We start from the raw sequence: 22,387 nt of genomic DNA on the forward strand, positions 1-22,387 counted from the left end.
AGATGCACAATAACATTACAATGTACATAAATTCACTTGATGTCAATAATGTTGTCCATGTTTTAATACAGAGCATAAAAGATGCATTATGTTTGCAGGTTTTAACATGACATTTAACACAGTATTGGAATACTGAACCTGTGACCCTTGGAGTTCAAGTCTGAATATGTACTTACCGAGTTACCATGGATGCAGGCTGGACGGATAGGACTAATGTGATATGTTCTACCATAGTCGGAGTGTAAACATAAAGCAAAATAGATGACGGAAAGGAGGTGTAATATTGACTGGACCTAAAAGATAACAATCACATCATTCACTTGTGTGACATATTTCCATAAGGCACTACAATCTTGTCTTTCCACAGACCCAATCACATTTCAATGGGTATTATAAATAGAAATAGTCTGGAAAACTGCACTCTATGTGTAATATAGGGCATTATAAACAGACATAGTCTGGAAAACACTATGTGTAATACAGGGAACTATAAATAGTCTGGAAAACTGCAATGAATGTGTAATATTGGGCATTATAAACTGAAATAGTCTGGAAAACTCCGTTCCTGGTATGGGATAGCAATATTTGGACTGTTGTTGTTGTTTTAGGGTTTAATGCCATTTTTTAAGCACACGATAGGCTATACATGGCAGCCAGTATTAATGGTGGAAGAAGAATCCCGGAAAGAACCACCAGCCCTAGAGAAGCTACTGGCAAGCTTTGTCACATACCCACATTGGCCAAATCCGAGACTCGAACCCAAGCAGACAGAGGTGAGATGGCAGTGATCCTTAACGGAGAGCGCTGTAGACCACTCGGTCAACCTATTTGGACTGTAATTTCCATTATCAAAATTCTCAGATTACATCTAATGTAGTGTGATATCACTTATATGCATGAATGTAGTGTCAACAGCCTCCAATTGTCTATGACTAAATACAAATACTGCGAACAATTTACCAACGCTTAATGTAGGAATGTATTACATTACAAGGAGACCAGGTTTTTGTAAATAAGTTAGAAACATACACACCTATCAGTTGAGAGGTAAGTTTTCCTTTCTCCTTGAATTCAAACCACATGCTCCGGACTGCAGGGTAGTTGTTAAGAACAAACATCTCAGCGGTGATGAGGGACTTCAGGGCATCAATCAACCATTTTGGATCAAGCACAATCCAATCCCTCAAACTTTCCACACTGAAAATTACAATATAAATGTTTATTATTAGACAGAAATGGATATGACTGTTCTCTTGCTCTATGAAGCAGTTAAAATAATTCCATCAGGTTTAAGAGAAACAATTGGTGAATGAGGGAGCTAATTGAACTACTTATTTTCTAGCTGTATGTAATATGGGCACTCTACATATATTAAGAACCTATAAGAGAGTGGCTGGTGTAAGGTGAAGTTATTTACATTCGTAACATGCACGATGGAGAGAATGTTGGTGTAGCTACATGTATTTTCAAGCTTATTGGCTGCAGTTTCTTTGGATATTGTACTTGTGGAAATTGTGCATAATCTAAGCACACAGCGAACTAAAATGACTGCTCCCTTAGCAGCTATTAAAATTGGGAAACAATATTGCCGGACAAGGTAATACAAGCATTTGAAAGTGCATATAATGAATTAACAAATATATCAAATATAAGAATTTCAAAGAAGATTATCGGCTTGTTTATATGTATTTTTTACAATTTACCTCTGAAGACCAGGAACTGAAGATGACTGAGCAAAGCTAGCAGTGTTTTTTTGAAGATGCACATCTCAAGTAAGGCCAAGCTGTATAATCTGTGACCCATACGACACACATCAATCATATCACAAAAGAAAGGGAATTTGGTTTGGATTTTTTAAACATAGCTTAACCAATTATTCAGTCATATTCCTATGATGTCTGCAGTGTGGCAGTTTATAGTGATGTCTAGCACTGGGTCATCATGCCCTAGGCATGTTGCATAATGTTTCACACAGTAACATTATCCTGACACCAGGCTGACCTGTCCTAACACTAATCTCTTAATGCTGAATGCCAAACAAGGCAGCCAGACCTGTCAACCCTAACAAGATCATCTCAGTAAAACAGCCAATATTTTTCTGTAAGTTTGACCAGGTTTTCCATAAGCTGTAACAATATATCATGTACTACGATTGTTAAGTTGGTAAACGTGTATTTAAAATGTTCGTTATTCAAAACCACAGGGACTCGTATCAGTGCTTACAATTTACCTGTTGTACATGTACTAATATAACAGATAAACGTGTATGACTGATAGGTAAACTGTAAGCACTGATACAAGCATCGTTGTTTCAAACTGATTCATCAACAGTAAACATTATGTTCATCTAAAAATTGTGTCAAGTACACATACACCTTCAGTTCTAAAGCCTTTGCAGTTTAATGACTTGTTGCTATCTCTCAACAAGAAGCAACTCTTGGAATTGTTTGCTTCATTTCACATGATGGCTATTGTATATTCTGCCATGTGACATACTCAAATCGACATGTGATGTCTAAAAAACATAATTGTGTCCCTTCTTGATTTTATTCAGAACCAATCTAAATATTCCTTTATTCTACAGTACTGATTCTTAAAGCTTTTTTTAGAGGCTTATTTTTTCCTATCGCTATTAACATGTACCAGAAGCTGGATATCATTTTTTAGAAATTAAATATGATATATACTCGCATACAAGACCTGCATACTGAACAGGTATAAGCACTAAGAAGTGCATGACCTGCGTATAAGCTGACCTACAACTCCGAGACATCTTAAGATGCACGAGGGAAGTTCTAAATCTATTTATTTTGACAAACTTATTCTTAAAAATAAACATGTATACTTATCTCGAGGTTGCCATGCATGATTATTAAAAAGAAATGGTATGAACTTCTTTGAAAAGTAATTTATTTAATTTTGTTTTCTTATTGTTTCTGCCTAATTTAGATTTGTATATAATTTAAGCGAACAATGACAGGAATTTAGCGATTGCGAGTTGCTGTAACACTACCTCTTGCTTCTGACTCGATTATTGTTTGTTTATGCATTGCTGCATTGGACATTTTATATCAGTGCACCGGTACTTTGCTTTGAAAATGTAAATACCTAACTCATTAACATGTAATCCCAGTAGTCCAACACAATGAACAAACAAAATGAATACGGTTTGATTCAACCCTTGCAATTAGGCTACTGAATGTATTTGCATAATGGCGCCAATGTATTTACATTGTATATTTGATTATGTGCTGAATTAAGTACATCCCTTGGAATCGGATCATGGGCACCATTATGCTAAACTTTAATGATATCTCCAAAATACGATAATAAAGTTTCGGAAATAATGATTCGAAAGTTATGCTAATACCATAAAAGTAGAGACATAGTTTGCTTTGATGTAAGTGACCTTACACCATAACTGTCAACTTTCACACGGGGAGGAAGAAAAAAATCTCCAGATTGTTGGGGTCACTCCAAGCCTACCTAATGATTTCTTAATATCTTCCAACTTTTGCAAAGAACTCCCGATTATTACATTATGTCTTTGATTTTCATTTCTTCTAAACAAGAAATGTCCTACATGTTATGTTGTGTCACATATAAATTATTGTTGTGACGAAATAATTACTTTGCTATATAGAATTCGCTTCTTCACTAAATATAATGTTAAGTTTAAACATTATTCACATAAATTAATGTTTTTACCTCTACAGTAATACAAAATAATAAAATAAGCCAGAACAAGAAAATAAACCACAACAATAAAATCTTCCACAATTAATTTCAATCCGAAGAATGATCATTATGATTGCTGTAACTCCATATGTTATAGTGCCATTCCCATGAAATAAACTTACAAGAGTGAACGCCTGGCATTTTTATACCCTATATACTAATGCTAATTACTATCATTAAATTAAAAGATGGACTGAAAATAGATACCACACAGCAAATGTGTCCTCAAAAAACTAATTCAGAATACATATTTTATAGTAAACAATAATACATGATTTACGAGTTGAAAATAAAGGAAGAAGGTCGGATATACAAAGAGTGGAAAATAGTTGTCACATGTACGGTAGCTTGAGGGTGGCTATTTTGGTACCTTCAGTTCAACGAAATTGGGAATCCTGTATTTGATAATCAATTTCTGGTGCTTGCCTAACACACAACAGTGTAGAACATGGTTTCTTTGAATTATGGCTGAGGGCCAATTGTTTTCACAAAATAGTTGCATGGATAAGCATTAACTTTAATTAGTCACAATGGCTTTCTTGCTTGCTTATTTAAGACAAATCTTTAGCTATTGTGCGGTTTGACAACAGCTGACCACAATATGAAAATAGGGAACATCCTAGGGGAAAATAGGGCACGTCATAGGGAGACATTTTGAGTCTTTTTGACAGTTCCACGCATATTGGACCAGGAAGATCGATCAATATTTAGTGAAAACAAGGCTTTAAAAATGCCATGAAATACTTCCTGATTTTAGGTTCCAATCTCTAGTTTTTATTCAGTCTCTCTGCTTGGCTTCTGAAAACTTCATAGGTATGTCTTTTATAAAACTACAGTAATCATGCTAATATTATGGAATAAAAGGCAATTACACATCAATGTACTGGTATAGTTACCAGTTAAAATTCCCTGTAATCACAAGCCAGTCTGAGGGTTTTAATGCTTAACAGGCCTTAGCTACAATGTCGTAGCCTCAACTTGATTTGTTGTGGCTGAGGCTACAAACTGATCCCATATCATTACAAACTGATCCCATATCATGTAATGGAGCAAAAGATTCATCACTAAAGTCAGAAAATCAAACAGCATTGAAATCTACTACACAAGTGTAATCATGTTGTGAAAAGAAGTTTGGCTTATTTTAAATGTATTAAGCCATTACACGCTAAAATAAAATGGCATGGTTACACTAACCTCACCATGTCCGCCATGACAGATAACGCGATATTCTCGCCATGACACCTTTTCTACGTAAGTCTTGCCAGACGATATTTGGATAGTCTGTGCTATGTTATTATCAATCAAGTGGTGAATAATTGCATCTTGGTGGAATTTCCAAATTGCCGATAAACCGGAATTACGTTTAGTGCGCATAATTTCTGGCTCAAACCGCGCCCAATTTTTACTATGATTTTTTTATGTTTCCAAATAAGGCCTCAATGTCCTTTTATGACACAAACAAATGAGGCTGAGAACGGAAGTAATCATTATTTGAACTAATATGGCAGATGATCTAAAAGAAAACATCGGATAAAAAAGGTAAATGAGATTTTACAACTATTTCTACAATGATTTTCGATATTTCCAGTATTAAATATGAGGACTACTCAATTTATTGGATTATATGCAAGGAATATGTCCAAATTGTTGATATTAGGCTAAAAGAGCACCAGGTGTGAATCATACCGGGCTTGCTCCATTGACACATAAATGATCATGCTAGTACCCTGTCCACGAGGAAGGAATAAGGGTACTAATATTAGTACGATACTGGCCTGTACTACTTGTCGCAAAATGAAAGACTAATTCACTGACTATCAACAAAGAACACACCAGAACATCAAGCTATTTTGTTGTGTGGAAAGTTATGATGTTTGTTCAGCTAAAACACTAAACTAAAATTGATTGATGTTGATCTTAGTTGATCTTTATGAGAATTTTAGCCTTTATTATTACCACTCTTCGTGAGCATGAAAATTATGATGGTTATGTGCCTTGTACAATTAAAAGTGTGTTAATAGTTTCGACCAAGTGAATAAAATCAGTCGAAGCTGATGCAGCCAACAATACTAAAACAATACTTCTATCTAAATGAGCACAAATAAAACACATGTCAAGATTAATCACTTTCGCCATGTTGTCGTTTGAGTGCTCAACATCAAAGGAAGCCAATCCAGCCAACAACACTATGTCAATCGGTTATTAAAGAAGAATTAAAGCCATACTTCCACGAGTGGTATGCTAAACAGGTCACGGTCATCATTATGGAAAAAGATGTTAGTGGTCACACAGTGCACAGTATTAGTACCCCTTGCAATTCATGCTGAATGCATGATTGCAGCACACACCTCAGTGAGTGAAAGATCAGACCTAATTATCAGTGAGAATGCTGGACTTGTTTAATTCAGCATTTTAGGATTACATACTTGAGAAGCATTTGTGAGTACCATGTGGCTTGATTGACACGATGTTGATACAGTGGCTTTGTAGGAAAATCTTTGAAGTGAGAGCTTTAATACTCTGCTGTAATTAGTGAATATGTATAGTGTTTCATTAATAACAAATAGTGTTTCAGGTTTCAAAAAATAGTTATAGTATTGTTGTTCTTTTGGATTAAAAATGAATGGATAAAGTGAAATGTGCTTTAAGAGGACTTAAATGTTTCAACAACAGTTGTACTCGAATGAAGGATCTATTTGAATAAGTATTAAATTTGATTTTCATATTCTATTATTTTTTATGCTTTTTTTCTTTAATTTTCAGTACTACTATTGTTTGAATACCTTATGCTTTTTCTCTATTTTCTATCTATCCTTTCTTACCTCGTATAACGATTTAAGACAGTGAGTGTAAAATTACAGCTATCAGATACCTTATCGAACGTATGCATTGAAACAATAAAAAATGTTTATAATTCTTGTTTCAAAAGGTAAAAAATATAAAATAAACACATGTAAAAGCATATATTGAATTAACAGATTACAGTATTGACCTTGAATTATCAAATACTAGCAGCTGTGTTAATCTCTAGGAATGAAACACTAAGAAAACGTGATGGGGTCATAATCCTACGTGGCTCATTTTTTGCTGGGGATTTAAATTTGTGATTTGGGGCAACAACAAAAACCACGAAAATTTGTCCCCCATGAAAACTGATGATACTACAGTATGCAGATTTTACTGAAACAATTATATTTCCATAGTTTTTCCTTTTATTATTTAAGTCAGTATTTTAAGGATCATTTCGTAGGACTTACTGAATCAGAAGGGTTTGTAGAGCTGGGCAACTATTAGTACCATTTTTATAAGTCTTTGATATGACTCAGCCAGTGTTCGAACCTGCGACCTCCGGAGCATGAGGCAGATACTCTAAAAACTAGTCCAATGGGAATTAAAAGTTCTTTGAACAATACCTAAGATATACATGATCTGTTCTGAACAACCAGGATAAACAATTAGGAAGACAGAGAAAATTATTTTTTAAATTCAAACCCCTGCAAAATACAAAACTGAAGAGCACCACCCTCAAACATGCAAATAGTTTTCTTAGTCTTAGAACATCATGTATAATGTTCTGAATAAAATGTTAAACTAACATTGATATTATGCATGAAAATAAGTTAATTATGCTTCTTTTGCTTACACAATATACCTTGAGGTAGTATTACACGTGTAATGACCTTAATAATGGGGGAAATTAGAAGTCCTAGAATGCAGGAATGAATTCAATTTGCATTTAAGCAAAGGAATATATAGCGAAAAAGTTACTCTTCATTTATTTGTAATTATATTAAGAAATAAACGGTGACAATGCAATATCACTTTTTTCGATATTCTAATGTCAGAACAACAAGCACACGTTTTAACCTCTGACCTGCATGAACCACATCTGTTCCATTCCTTTCAAACTAAACAACTTATTGGTGACATATCAGGAATAACTGTGGCAAGTTTCATCTTCCTGTCTTTCAGCATAATCTAGGTTGCTATGATGATAAAAAAATGCAATGTTCAATTTTAAAATAGCTCGCTTTTTATCAAAAGGGGTAGGGATGGGGGATGGGCTTATTAGGCACTTTGACATTAATAAATACAGTTCTATCGGGGAAGATACAGATGAATATTCAAAAGGACAGTTTTGATGCTTGCCACTTGTTTTGGCCATACCACCAACATTAAATAATACAATTAATAATACCTGTGTGTTCTTTATGGGGTTACTCTACAAAATATGAAATTCTGAGAGAGTGAGGTGAGGTGAAATTGTCTACATTTACATCCTTGTGTTAATTTTTTTTAGCTTGAATTAGTCTAATGTACATCATTTTTAGCAGTAATTAAAATCGAGAAACAAACCTGACCAGGCTAGACAATACCTGCTTCTGAAGCAAATAATGAATTACCAAAACTATAAATATAAAAGATGTTAACAGCTCTTTGTATTTTACAATTTATCTCTGAAGTCCAGGAAGGGAAAATGACCAAGTAGAGCTAGCTGTATTTAGAAAGTTGGACATCTGAAGTAAGGCTAAGATGTATACTCTGAATTCTATGTATTACACACACCAATCATACAACAAAATAAAGGCAACTAAAAGTTCTTTGTGCAATACCAAATGTATACAAGTTCTTTTTAAATATCAGTATAAACAGTGATGAAAACTGAGGAAATTCTTTTTCTTTATAAATCTAACCCTATGCAAAGTTCAAAATTGTAGAGCACCACCAATAGTTGGTTTCACTCCAGTAATTATTAAGGGAGTTAATTGGTCCCATCAATATCAAGCTACCTGCAATATTTGGTTTGAAATTAAATAATAATTAAGGGAGTTAATTTGACACATCAGTCTCAAGCCACCTGTAATATTTGTTTGAAATCCAGTCATAATTAAGGGAGTTAATTGGACACATCAGTCTCAAGCCACCTACAATATTTATTTGAAATCCAGTAATAATTAAGAAAGCTAATTGAATTGATCAGTATCAAGCTATCTGTAATTAATTGAACACATCAATGGCATCCTGCATATAACATCCGGTTAAACTCTAATAATTTATGGAGATAACTGGGCTTGTCAGTATAAACTGTCTATAATATTTGATCACAATCCAATAATAATGAAGGGAGATAATTGGGCTCATATGAATCAAGCAGTCTGTAATATATTTTGTCAAAATCCAAAAATAATCAAGGGAATTAATGAGATTTTCAGTGTGAAGCTGTCTGTCTGATGACCGGTGGTAATCGCTCTGCTAAATGATGCAGAATAACAACAGTGAAATGTGGACATGGTTATTCTGTGTCAATGAAATTGGGATGACTTCATCTGTATCCAGTACCATACAACATTCAGTTGGAATCATCCAAGATCTCATCATTATCCAGTAGCATACATAACTGAGCCGATATCTGACACTAATCGGGGGAGTTATTATGCAACGAAATCATACAAAGCATGTACATTATTATGAACATAACAAATTCAGTGGAAATCATCCAATGCCTCCTCATTAACCATTATCATAACAAATTCAGTGGAAATCATCTAATACCTCATCATTATCCATTAGCATAACAAATTCAGTGGAAGTCATCCAATGCCTCATCATTATCCATTAAAATACCAACTGTTGTGGAACTCTGACAACAATCATGGGGGTTATTCATTCTATAGAAAATAAAGTGGGTGAGTTTGAAAATTAGAGGCTATAACTTTACTTAAATACTGACAATCAAATTCCATAAGAATCTCATCACTACGACCATGTAAACAAAACTTGGTTTCAAGTAATCAAGGGAGTTTATTACAACAATACGGATTTAAAGTAACAGTGGGTGTGCGTGTGTGTGTGTGTGTGTGTGTGTGTGTGTGTGTGTGTGATTTGGATTTTAACATTGTAACACTTTTCCAGTCATATCGCTAAGATAGCTGCAGTGTGACAGTTTAAATTGATGTCTAGCACTGGGGCATCATGACACAGACATGTAGCATGATGTCCCACAAAGTCACATTATCCTGAAACCAAGCTGACCTGTCCTAACACTAACTTCTAAATGCTGAGCGCCAAGCGAGGCAGCTGTTAGTACCTTTTTTAGAAGTCTTTGATATGACTCTGCCAGGATTGAACCCATGACCTCCTGCATCTCTTTTCTTAAAGTGATAGCCAGACAAGCAAAATGCAACAAATAATTTATCTGCATAGAATATACTGTGAAACTTTATGAAGAAACTACTGTAATGTGAATTAAATCCCAAATAGTTCAAACATTTCTTTCACAACTCTAAAAGGATGGATTATTCCCAATTAATTACAGTGCTGTAACGAATGAATTCCAATCTTGAATTTGTTGAAGTACCAATAGCCTGGAATAGTGATGATGTTCTAACAGTCTTGAACACAGTGATATAATCCAAAATATCTCTAAATAAATTCACAATAACCCCAAACAATGCTGAGCACCAAGTAAGGCAGCTGCTAGTACCATTTTTAGAAGTCTTTGGTATGATTCATCCAGGATCGAACCTCCCACATCTCCTTTCTTAAAGTAACAGAAAAGAGTGAAAGCCAGACAAGTTTAGCAAAATGCAACAAATAATTTATCTGCATAAAATATAATGTGAAACTTTATGAAGAAACTACTGTAATGTAAATTAAATCCCAAATAATTCTAAAATTTCTATCTCAAATCTAAAAGGATGGATTATTTCCAATTAATTCCAGTGCTATCTTGAATGTGCTGAAGTACCAACAGCCTGGAATAGTGCTGATGTACAAACAGTCTTGATCACAGTGATATAATCCAAACTGTCACTAAATAAATTCACAATAACCCACAAAATGTTATTTAGTTTGAATGTATTACTGAGCACTTTGTAATTTCAATGAATAATTTAAATAAATAGATCCTGCCATATATTAACTGAAATACAGTAAGGGACTGATTCCACTTAAGATGTTAAGATAGCAATAAATAATTTTTATGTAAACAACTTTCCTTTAAAAATCTAAGACTCGAAAAGAGGTCAAGGATATTCTGAAATGATGTGTTAAGAGCATCATGAAATTTCCAACTTGCAGCCAAACTTATTTTCAATTGCCAAAACCTATGGATATACACTCATATAATCAGTTGATAATGTTTCTAAAGCAAGCAAATCTAGGATCAATGCAATAATAAATGCTGGGTTCGAATTAAAAATGATAAATACAATTTATAGGACAAATGTATAAACACTACACTCAGCAATACTTATACATTATATAAATTCATCAGCTATTGGTATTTTTACCTAAAGTAGAGAATGTTGCCTGTCTTTCTTCCTTAAACAAGACTGGTACAATAATTATTTACCCAAAGGGACTGTCTTTTTACCTAAAGTAGAGAATGTTGCAAGTCTTTCTTCCATACACAAGACTGGTACAATAATTATTTACCCAAAGGGACTGTCTTTTTACCTAAGGAGAGAATGTTGCAAGTCTTTCTTCCATACACAAGACTGGTACAATAATTATTTACCCAAACGGACTATCTTTTTACCTAAAGTAGAGAATGTTGCCAGTCTCATGCTGAAACCTAAGAAACAGCTCAAGTTGTTCTGTGGTCTTGATCGGAACAGCTCCTCCCTGATTCAGTTCCTCAACTAGACTGTGTGGAATGACCTAACAAGAAAGAATTAATAAAAATAGTTTTGCCATGGCTAAAGTTTGTCATTAGAGAAATTCCCCATGTGATTTTGTTATCTTTTGCTAGACAGGATCACTTTGTTTTTCATGATGACTTATTATCATTAGTTTTAATTACATTCAACACATTTTATTTGTCTCTTTCTCACTCTGTCTCTCTCTCTCTCTGTGACAATATCACAAATAACATAAGAACTGTAATGATGATAACACACAAAATTATAACAAGAGGCCCAACATGGTCTTAGACTACTCACGTGGCTGAATCTGCTCAACAGCCAATTACATGATGTTCAAAAAAATATGACTAAAATGTAAAGAATTAAATTTTAAGAAATCATTTATTGAAAACCTTATCTTTATACAACCATCCAAGTGGAGTAGCGATAACAAGGTTTTCTAGATGGCTACTAAAGCAGTCTTATTGAACATCATGTCAGCACTCCTTATATTTAGAACCAACTAAACATAATATGTTATTTAGCGAAAACCTCATGTTGATAGAACCATCCATATAGGATATCCTGCTTGCTTATCATGGACACAAACAGTAGACATCATATACTTAAATTTGGTAGAAAGATTACAGTATTTGGTAGAATATGATTTTGCATTTACTGTGCCTTGATGCCAGAGGCTTTAAGCTTCATGAGTGCTTCTTCCAAGGGAAGCCAATTAGCAGGTAATTCCTCTCCCCAATATGGCTGCCCTGAAGCCAGTTGGAAAATCTGTTTTTTCAAGATCTCTAACTGTGGGTCAAGCTGGGAATTGTCGATAGCAAGAAAACTCACAAGGTGTTGTAAGCATGGTTTATCCTTCAAAATGCGGCAAATCTGCTGAAAATACTTGTTGGCAACCTCTTCACGCATATCCTAAAAGAGAAAGAATGTATAATATAGAAAAAACACCTGCTGATATAGTAAATGACATGTCAAGGTTGCAAGATACATGAAATGAATTGGATCTGAGGCTGGGATATGAATATACAACAAGTCCTTTGAAGAGAATACTCCTCCAACTTGAAGTCAAAAACTAACAAAATACTTGACATATGGATTACAATACCCCTCTGTGTGCTGAAAACATGCTACCTGGCATAAAAAATTACAATACCCCTTAGTGTGAAGAAAACATGCTACTTGTGTATGGATTACAATACCCATCTGTGTGTATAAAGAATACTACTTGTGTATGGATTACAATACCCCTCTGTGTGTAGAAAGCATGATACGTGGCATATGGATTACAATACCCCTGTGTGTAGAAAGCATGGCACGTGGCATATGGATTACAATACCCCTGTGTGTAGAAAGAATACTACTCGTGTATGGATTACAATACCCCTCTGTGTGTAAAAAGCACGATACTTGGCACAATGGATTACAATACCCCTCTGTGTAGAAATCATGCTACTTGGCGCAATGGATTACAAGACCCCTCTTTTTATAAAAAGCATGCTACTTGGCATAATGGATTTAAATACCCCTCTGTGTGCAGAAAACATGCTACTTGTGTATGGATTACAATACCCCTCTGTGTGTAGAAAGCATGCTACTTGTGTATGGATTACAATACCCCTCTGTGTAGAAAGCATGCTAATTGGCATGATCAGAAGCAGTAACATCAATGTTCAAGGGAGTTGGCACCAATCCCTGTATTATAGGAGATCACTAAGTAAAGCCACATAGTTGAGCAGGTAAATTGGCTTCCTAAGCTCAAACGTTTTAGTCTAGGAGTGAAGGATGATCTGGGAAGTAGTTGTTGTTTTACTAAACTATTTAAAGAAACATTCTCAAAACAGGTCTGAAGGAAGGTTTAATTAACCAAGTTATCTTGATTGTTGTAAATAACTTTTATAATTTTTGCTAACCAAATGTCCAGTTCTAAATCTATCTATAATCACATTACAAAAAAGTCTGAATGTCTGTCATTTTTTATCCCTTTTCCAAGTGAAGAATAATGAATTTTGACAGTGCAGTTTGATCTTGTAGATTCAATCAAGCTTATTTCAATATTTAATCCTTGTATGGTTTGGCTCAGTAGTTTCTGAGAAAATCTGACAGACAGATGGATAGTTACACGGTCGATACTAACATGGAGAACCATAAAAGTAATATGCCATCCGCCCTCCCATGGGATCAAACAAACATGATTACATAATTGCTAGCAACCGTATTTCCAAACTGTCTTGTATATCCACTTTAAGTGCTGTTGTTGCTGTTATCTTGGATTCAATGCCATATCCCGAAGCAAGAAAGGTCATGCAAGGCAGCCAGTATAACTGGTGGATGAGAAACAGCAAAACCCATTGTTAAGTTACTGGCAGCTTTCTCACATACTGAACCCAAGACAAGAGCTTACTTCCAGGGGCCCCGAGTGGCCGAGTGGTATAAAGCACTCTCCGTTATGGATCACTGCCAACTCACCTCCATCTGCGTGGGTTCTAGTCTCAGATGCAGCTAATATGGGTATCTGAGAAAACTTGCCAGTAGCTTCCGGTGGGACTGGTTCTTTCCTGGGTTTTCCCAGGTTCTTCCTCCACCAATAATACTGGCCGCCATGTATAGCCTATTGTGTGCTGAAATATGGCTTTAAACCTACAACAAAAAAACTTACTTCCAAGGTTACAGAAAAGGAGAAAAATGTCACACAGTCATTTATTTGGCAATTTGTGAATGTGAGTGGTGTATTTATTTGTGTCTTTTACAGGCATCATGTCAAGCAATTCTAACAATGTATCCAAACACTAAGTATGCTATTGTATACTGACCTCTACAGCCAACACATCAAGCCATGATGACAATGTATCCAAACACTAAGTATGCTATTGCATACTGACCTCTACAGCCAACACATCAAGCCATGATGACAATGTAACCAAACACTAAGTATGCTATTGCATACTGACATCTACAGACAACATATCAAGCCATGGTGATAAGGTATACAAATACTAAGTATCTTTTGCATACTGACCTCTACAGGCAACACATCAAGCCACTCTGACAATGTATGTAACCTAAGGATAATGTTGCATACTGACTTCTACAGGCAACACATCAAGCCATGCTGGCAAAGTATGTAACCTAATGATAATGTTGCATACTGACTTCTACAGCAACACATCTAGCCATGTTGACAAAGTATGTAATCTAAGGATAATGTTGCATACTGACATCTACAGGCAACACATCAAGCCATGCTGACAATGTATGTAACCTAAGGATAATGTTGCATACTGACCTCTACAGGCAACACATCAAGCCATGCTGACAAAGTATGTAACCTAAGGATAATGTTGCATACTAACATCTACAGGCAACACATCAAGCCATGCTGACAATGTATGTAACCTAAGGATAATGTTGCATACTGACATCTACAGGAAACATATCAAGCCATGCTGACAAAGTATGTAACCTAAGGATAATGTTGCATACTGACCTCTACAGGCAACACATCTACCCATGCTGACAAAGTATGTAACCTAAGGATAATGTTGCATACTAACATCTACAGGCAACACATCAAGCCATGCTGACAATGTATGTAACCTAAGGATAATGTTGCATATTGACTTCTACAGAAAACACATCAAGCCATGGTGATAAGGTATGTAAACTAAGGATTCTGCTGCATGTTAAATAAATTAATATACTTGTTGTATTTTATCCACATGTGTACCAACAAGAATCACAGGTGGAGTCACTGGGATGCCAACATCTAAGGATGACACTGGGGTACTAGCTCCATGGGATTGCAATAGAGTGTTAGCAGCTGGGGATGTCACTGCATTATGAGATTTAGAATCTGTACCAGTTGCAGAGGACTGTGCACAGCAATGTACTGAATTGAGCCAAACTTCAACCAGGTCTGAAAGTGAGCAAAGACAAATTTAATTATATTTTACATTCCTTTACTCTGCAAGTATCACTCAAGCCACATAGTAACATTAGAAAGGATCAGGGATCTTTCTTTCTTTAGTAGCATTTCAGTTAATAGTGGATTCACATCAAAGGCTTTGTTGTCTGAATGCATTATATTAAACTTAATCTGATTTAACTACTTCCTTAATATGTATTGATACACTCTACTTTTCAATTATTTAAGCTTGAATTACAAAAAATGAAGTGGATAACTAATCTGAAACCAAATCTTTCTCGGGTTATGTTCCTTTGATAATCTCTGGTCTTGAAGCAATTAGGAATTTTTTCATTACTGGTACATATAATAATCATTAAATTTCTAGAATACTGAATAATGTAAGCTACAATCTTACTATCAGTTAACTGGAATGGATTAACATTATCTTGAACTTGACACAGACTGTTTTTTATGTTTCCTAGAAATGGATTAATATTACCATGAAAATGACATTACCTTGGACTTGACACAGTTTTACTCCCTCTATATCAAAGAAGCATTCATCATCTTTCACAAAATCTGTGATGTGCTTACTAAGATCTGTGACCAAGAGGTATATAGCACGCCATGTGAGAAAGGTCTGGTGTGTAGTGTAGAATACATATTGGCCTGCAAAGTCCCACATGGCCAATGCTGCATAGTCTACTAAACTCTTCTCCAGCTTGTCTGCCTTCTCAACAACCAACTGAAGGAATTCCATTGTTTCATCAACTTTATTGGTTACATGTATTTCACCCTCCTGAATGGTAACACCACTTGAATCCTTAGCTGGAGGACTCTGATCCACCTTGAATGAAGAGGATTCTCCTGGTTGATGCTTGGTATTATCAGCATCTTGCTCCAAGTATGACTCGGAAATGCTGGCTGATGTATCATCATCGTCACTGTCACTATAATGGAGTGGACCACACAAATCTTCAATTGTCTCCCTTTGATAGATGACCTCTATTTGACCTCTCTGCTCATTGCGGACTTCAGGCCTTTCAGTTTGATGGGTCAGGAGCTTCACGAGACGTTGAACTCGAAACAACTGTTCTGAATCTTTCAGAAAAACAGGAAGATAGATTAACACATATCCAGTCATTTTTGTAAACATTGATACTGGTACGTTAGGAAGAATTATGCATTAGTATTCATGTACCTCTGGACAGGCAGAATCATAAACGCCTGTTTTGTTTCTTTATAAAGCTTTGGGATATGTACACTACAGGAAGATTTATGCATCATAACCCATGCACTTTCAACAGGAAGAACCATGTAACTCCTGTCTTTGTATAACTTGGCGATTTCTACATGACAGGATGAATTATGCATCAGTACTCATATACTTTGGACAGAATAAACATACAACTCCTGTCATTTCTTTGTAAAACATGGTGATTTTTACACTATACAAATTATTTATCGCCATTACTCATACACTTCTGGACAGGTAGAATCAGAAAACTCCTGTCTTATCTTTGTAAAACAAGGCGACTAGAAGGGGATTTATGAATCATTAATCATGGACCTCGACAGGCAGAATTATAAAAATCCCATAGGTTCTTTGTAAAACTTATGAATTTGAACAATATATGAGGAATTGTGTATCATTAGACATGCACTTTGGACATGCATAATTATAAAACTCCTGTCTTTCTGTACAAAGCTAATGTTTTGTACACTGGGTGAGGAATTATGCATTATTACAGATACACTTATGCACAGGCAGGATCATTAAACTCCGGTATTTTGTTTGTAAATCTCAGAGATAATGATGGCCTACCTTCATGCTGTGCTATCCATTCCCCAGTGTCCAGAGCGATTTTGCAACAGTGTTTATATACATCGATTCCCTCTGTACTTGTTCTCTTGGATATATCAACCTGCTGTCCAAGGAGGCGCTTTGTTAGTGTTGTCTTTCCGACCCCATAGTGGCCAACTACCATGACTCGGATGTTATAAACCTTCTCCTTTCCATCTTGCAGAGCTTCTTTGTATAGCTGAAAAGATTTATCATCCATACGAAGGATCTCCACAGGAATGACAGAGCCTGAAATCAAATAATTTCAAAAACTAATGTAAGACAAATTTTACAAAAACTTTTTTTAACAAAGAGACAAACTGATATTTAAAAGGAAAGTATCACATGTGTGCCATTTTATCTTTTGCCAAACTTTTAAAAATTAAAACACCTGAAAATGAAAGGTTCAAATTCATTAAATAAAATGTTAAATCATTTTGTAATGATGTTATGCATATTTAATTTGTGTTGTATGTTGACTTTTCTCCTTGATTATATGCTATGTATATCTCTATTGTGTGAGTGACCTTGTCAGCAATAGAGTTCATAGCCTTCCTGACAAATAGTATGTTGTAAACAAAAGTTACATAGTTAATACATCTCTATGGTCCTAAATTGTATATTAAGATCATTAATACTAGAGGTAAACAAGTTTACATGTATCAGTGTTCTGGACATCACTTGAGTTTGTTGACAACTTTGAGAATGTTCTAGAAATGAACTGTTGACCCTCATCCTTGTCCTAGTATTGTAATAGGTTTTTATATAAGATAATTATAGAAGCAAAGACAAGTAATCATTCCTATTTTAACATCAATATTTAGAGGATGAGTCAGTTTTAGTTAATATTTGAGAGAATTTATTTTATTTTATTCACTAGAATTACAAAAGTGCTCAATAGTTTTGGAGTTAATCACTATTTTTGGGAAAACTGAATCGTTATAATGACATTTAGGATAGTATTAGTGTGATACATCAAAATTGTCAGTACATCAGCACTTTCTTTGTTATTGACACATAAACACATTCAGAACAGGAATTCATCTGGAACACAAGTGGAGTCAATTCAAAACTCAGTGCATTGGAATCTGTGAAAGAACTTTTAGGATTCCTTGGGATTTAATTTACATTACTGTAAGTTCTTTTGAAATGTTCTTTTTGTGTTCTAGGAACAAGTAATCACAAAAATCTAAGAATTTCTTAAAATGGGGAGCTATTACCAAATGCGCATACTCCAAATTTATTAGAGTATTTACTGTAACTTTGTAACAAATTTTGCTTTTTTCATTGGTAGTTCATCTAACCTGGCATTAGACATCACTTATGAATTCTTGCCTGCATATGGTGAAAAACTAAAAATTCTACACTCTTTTCCTTCTGCCATTTAATTGTACATGTAATATGCACACCAGCACTGATTATACATAGGTTTGCCTGTTGCTGTAGGGTTTAATGACATTTTTTCAGAACAGGATGGGCTACACATGGTGGCCAGTATTAACAGTGGAGGAAGAACCTGGTAAAATCCCGGAAAGAACCACCAACCCACTCGAAGCTAATAGCTTTCTCACATACCCACACTGGCCAAATCTGAGGCTCAAGCCCACATAGACAGAGGTGAGATGACAGTGATCCGTAATGGTGAATGCTTTAGACCACTCGGGGCCCCTGGTTTTCCTCTATAAATAATTATCACAATTTCAAGTATTATTTTGTATTAAACTCTATCTACATAATTTATGATGAACAGTGGTATTGCAATTCAGTAGCATGCTACAAGTGGATTCGCAAATTAACAGGGTAAAATTATTGCAATTCAAGAAGTAACCCTACTTTTTAGTTTTTGTTTAGATTCTTACTTTTTCAGTTTATCTTAACAGTGAAATAAAAATTTTATACTGCACAGTGTACTTTTAAATGTGCAACTATGAACTAAGTTTGCAAGAGTTCTAATGCATCACTGCTTTCCAAGTGCACAATGTCAAAACACTTTTGCACAATTGTTTTGAGATTTGCACACTGTGATAGCATTTCTGCAAAATTTGCTTGAGCAGTGCGGATTGTCAAATGATGAGGAGGAAGAAGGGCTTTCAACTTTCAATTAATAACATGGTGACTTCAGAACAAAACCTTGAGAATAATGCCAAAATTCATGTTAAAACCAAGAAGAAAGATGATTCTTGATTGGTAATTCTGCATGTATCTAATGTGTGTGGTATTCAAGCAAAATAGGATATTATTCTGTATGTGTGTTGTGATGCAGGAGTGAGACTGTTGTGATGCTGGAGTGAGACTGTTGTGATGCAAGATTGAGACTGCTGTGATGCAGGAGTGAGACTGTTGTGATGCTGGAGTGAGACTGTTGTGATGCTGGAGTGAGACTGCTGTGACGCAAGAGTGAGATGGATGTGATGAAGGCATTAGACTGTTGTGATGCAGAGTGAGACTGCTGTGAAGTGAGAGTCAAGCTGATGTTATGCAGGAATCAGACTTATGTGATGTAGGAGTCAGACTGTTGTAATGATTGAATTAGACTGTTGTGATGCAGGAGTCAGACTTTTGTAATGATTGAATTAGACTGCTGTGATGCAGGAGTCAGAATGTTGTAATGATTGAATTAGACTACTGTGATGCAGGAGTCAGACTGTTGTAATGATTGAATTAGACTGCTATGATGCAGGAATCCGATGCTGTGATGCAAAATGTTATCCTTGACTAGATGGTTTCCCTCACAAATCTAAACATGACCACATAATTGTCCTTCAAACTCCATATCCCTATAATTATACTATCTATAAGCAATACATTTATGTCATAATGGAACAGGGTGCCTCTTCTAAAAAAAAGAATTGAAAGGAATTTTTTAAAATAAAAAAAAAGGAAAAGTACAGCCATATTCAGATCCAAACTAAAGAACAATACGGGAAAAACGGAACACTTGGTAGATATACTCAAATCATGACCAGGCATTTTTTCCAGTGATCCTGTTAAGTCTGAATATTTTTATTAATTTCATAATTTCCGTCTTTGTCGGACCTGCTTTTCTGATGACCTGTATTGCAACACATCTTGAGGCAGGAAAATTCTCTGCGGGTGATTCTTCCCTTGTGTGAGTAAATACATACTTGAATAAACTCTTAGCATCTAGAACATTAGTAATCCGATAATACTGATGCTAAGATTTAGCAAAGTAGAACAAACTTTTGATCAACAAGGATCAGGCCTAAGCCTAACGGTCAGCATATTGCCTACTAAATTTGCAGATTTCCAGTGATATTTTACAACACTAGCCTCTCACTATGGCTCAACTTCCTCTTGTATCGGTGCTCTTTTTTAAAATCATTTCAGATGCTTTAAGGATTAAGAAGCACATTATCTTCAATTATAGGAGCAAATAAGAAATTCAAAGGTCCAGTGGACTATTGTTGCTTACATATTACCAGTCAGCAGCTAAACAATCATTCAAGGACCTCAGACCAGCGTAAGTTTCAGGTCCTGTGGGAGTTGAAATCCTCCTGCTTAGGCACAGATTCCCTTTGAGATTTTGGACATTCAAGTCTACATTTTACCTCTGCTTTAGGGAATAACTACAGGTGATTTTGCTGAAGATTTAATATTTTCTTCCTTACATTTTCTATCAATAATCATCAACCCTATGCTCTTCACTGGTGCACACTCCAATCAAAATCAAATTTCTCTCATCCAATCAAATCTTAAAACAACCACATACCTTGAAATATGAACAAGCCAAATGTGTAAATTCCTAAATGACTGATGCTTAAATATTTTATGAATGGTTACATTGCCACTTTAATTTTATCTACTGTTCTATAAGGCAGCCACAGATGTGGGGTAGATAATATGTCATACACACAACCAGCGTATATAGCTGTGCTATAAAGCACCAAATAAAATGAAATCTAATGGTCTATATATACTGGTCTTATGTCAGAATCAGAATTTTGTACATCAGTATATATTGTCTAATGTACATACTATAGGAAAACCTCACAATACTCAATTTATTACTACACTTGTTACACTGCATGTAGTTACCGTTACCTTGGTTATCAACAACAGAATCCACTGGGACCTGTACAACTGGAGGCACCTCTCTCTCTACGCTTGACTGCCCTTGATCTACCTAGATGACAAAAGAGAGATCAATTAGCTGACATGCACTTACAAAGAACCATAAATAACATTGCTACATTATGGTGCATAGTCATGCCTTGGCCAATCTCTCCATTTACACTATGCCCTAATCCAATGGGCGGTAACATTGGCCAAGCTGGTAGATGACACTTTAGCTTGAGACAGAAACCAGGAGCCAAGGCATACAACAGGAGACAGCAGACCAACCCTACTGCTGCCTGCTGAACTCTTGTCTTGTCTTGTCTCTAAGGAAACTGTGCAAGTTCCCATCCTATTGCCGAGTGCAGATGGAACAGAAAATCTGGACAAGATTATGCCCAGGGAAACTCCTCAGCCTGGAGAGAATTGTCTCATCTGCACTGTCAAAACGGCTTGAGACAGCTCTGGGTGAACATAGCAGTCAATTTTGTCCAAGCCTCCTCCTCCATCACCTAACCTGACTGGTCGGAAGGAATCAGAAACCCTAATGGAAAGGAAAGGACCACTGCCACTGGTTCCTCTGGGAACTCAACTGAGTCCACTATGATGGTGATGAAATCATCGTCCTTAACCCTCACCAAAGGCAAGAGGGGTTCCATTGTCCCTGTCTAAATGGGGTTGTTCTCAACTTGAAGATGCTCATTGGGGTCATGGGACTAACCTAACTAGTGGGCCTCCTAGGCTAGTGGTATAACTGAACCCTTAATTGATAATCTATGCAGAAAGTTGTTCATCCTTCCTTCTTTCTGACTCCAGCCAGAGCTGACAGAGTAAGCCTGTAGCCAAGTGCCACATCTACTTAGCCTTAAAACTAAGTGTTACCTCTGGGGGCTTAAAAATTGTGTAAAACAGAAGAAAAAAACAAGCATTCAAGTTTTCCAAATGTAAAAATTTAAATAAAACACAAAATCAAATAAAGGCCAAGAATAAAAAAAAATGTACAGCATATGAATCCTTGGATTGTAATTCTAAATCTACTTGAATTATCAATTTTTCACTAATCTGAAATCTGTTCCAAGGTATTCCGATACTAGAATGCTTATGTGTTGCCATGACAGCACAACAAAATTTAACACAATTATTGTTTTTCCTTCAATGAAATCTTGTAATAAAGAATATCAC

General features: G+C 35.5%; 2 protein-coding genes across 2 annotated transcripts in view; both read right to left on the minus strand.

Annotated features, from left to right (window-relative positions):
• Positions 1–11,982, minus strand: part of LOC149789657 (uncharacterized) — a 47,049-nt gene extending 35,067 nt beyond the window's left edge. The window contains exons 1-3 of the mRNA XM_089973087.1: positions 11,932–11,982; positions 11,279–11,400; positions 1,034–1,197 (exon numbers count right to left, since the gene is read on the minus strand). Of these exons, the coding sequence (XP_089829213.1) occupies positions 1,034–1,197; positions 11,279–11,400; positions 11,932–11,982 (337 nt within the window). The remainder of the gene's footprint in view (positions 1–1,033; positions 1,198–11,278; positions 11,401–11,931) is intronic.
• A 56-nt stretch (positions 11,983–12,038) lies between these two features.
• The window catches only part of LOC149789658 (uncharacterized), a 45,086-nt gene continuing 34,737 nt past the window's right edge, over positions 12,039–22,387 (minus strand). The window contains exons 5-9 of the mRNA XM_089973088.1: positions 21,194–21,275; positions 17,114–17,380; positions 15,805–16,389; positions 15,083–15,297; positions 12,039–12,296 (exon numbers count right to left, since the gene is read on the minus strand). Coding sequence (XP_089829214.1) covers positions 12,039–12,296; positions 15,083–15,297; positions 15,805–16,389; positions 17,114–17,380; positions 21,194–21,275 — 1,407 coding nt within the window. The remainder of the gene's footprint in view (positions 12,297–15,082; positions 15,298–15,804; positions 16,390–17,113; positions 17,381–21,193; positions 21,276–22,387) is intronic.

The sequence above is a fragment of the Sinohyriopsis cumingii genome, chromosome 10 (assembly GCF_028554795.1).
Source record: "Sinohyriopsis cumingii isolate HCF-2022 chromosome 10, ASM2855479v2, whole genome shotgun sequence".
Classification (NCBI taxonomy): Eukaryota; Metazoa; Mollusca; class Bivalvia; order Unionida; family Unionidae; genus Sinohyriopsis; species Sinohyriopsis cumingii.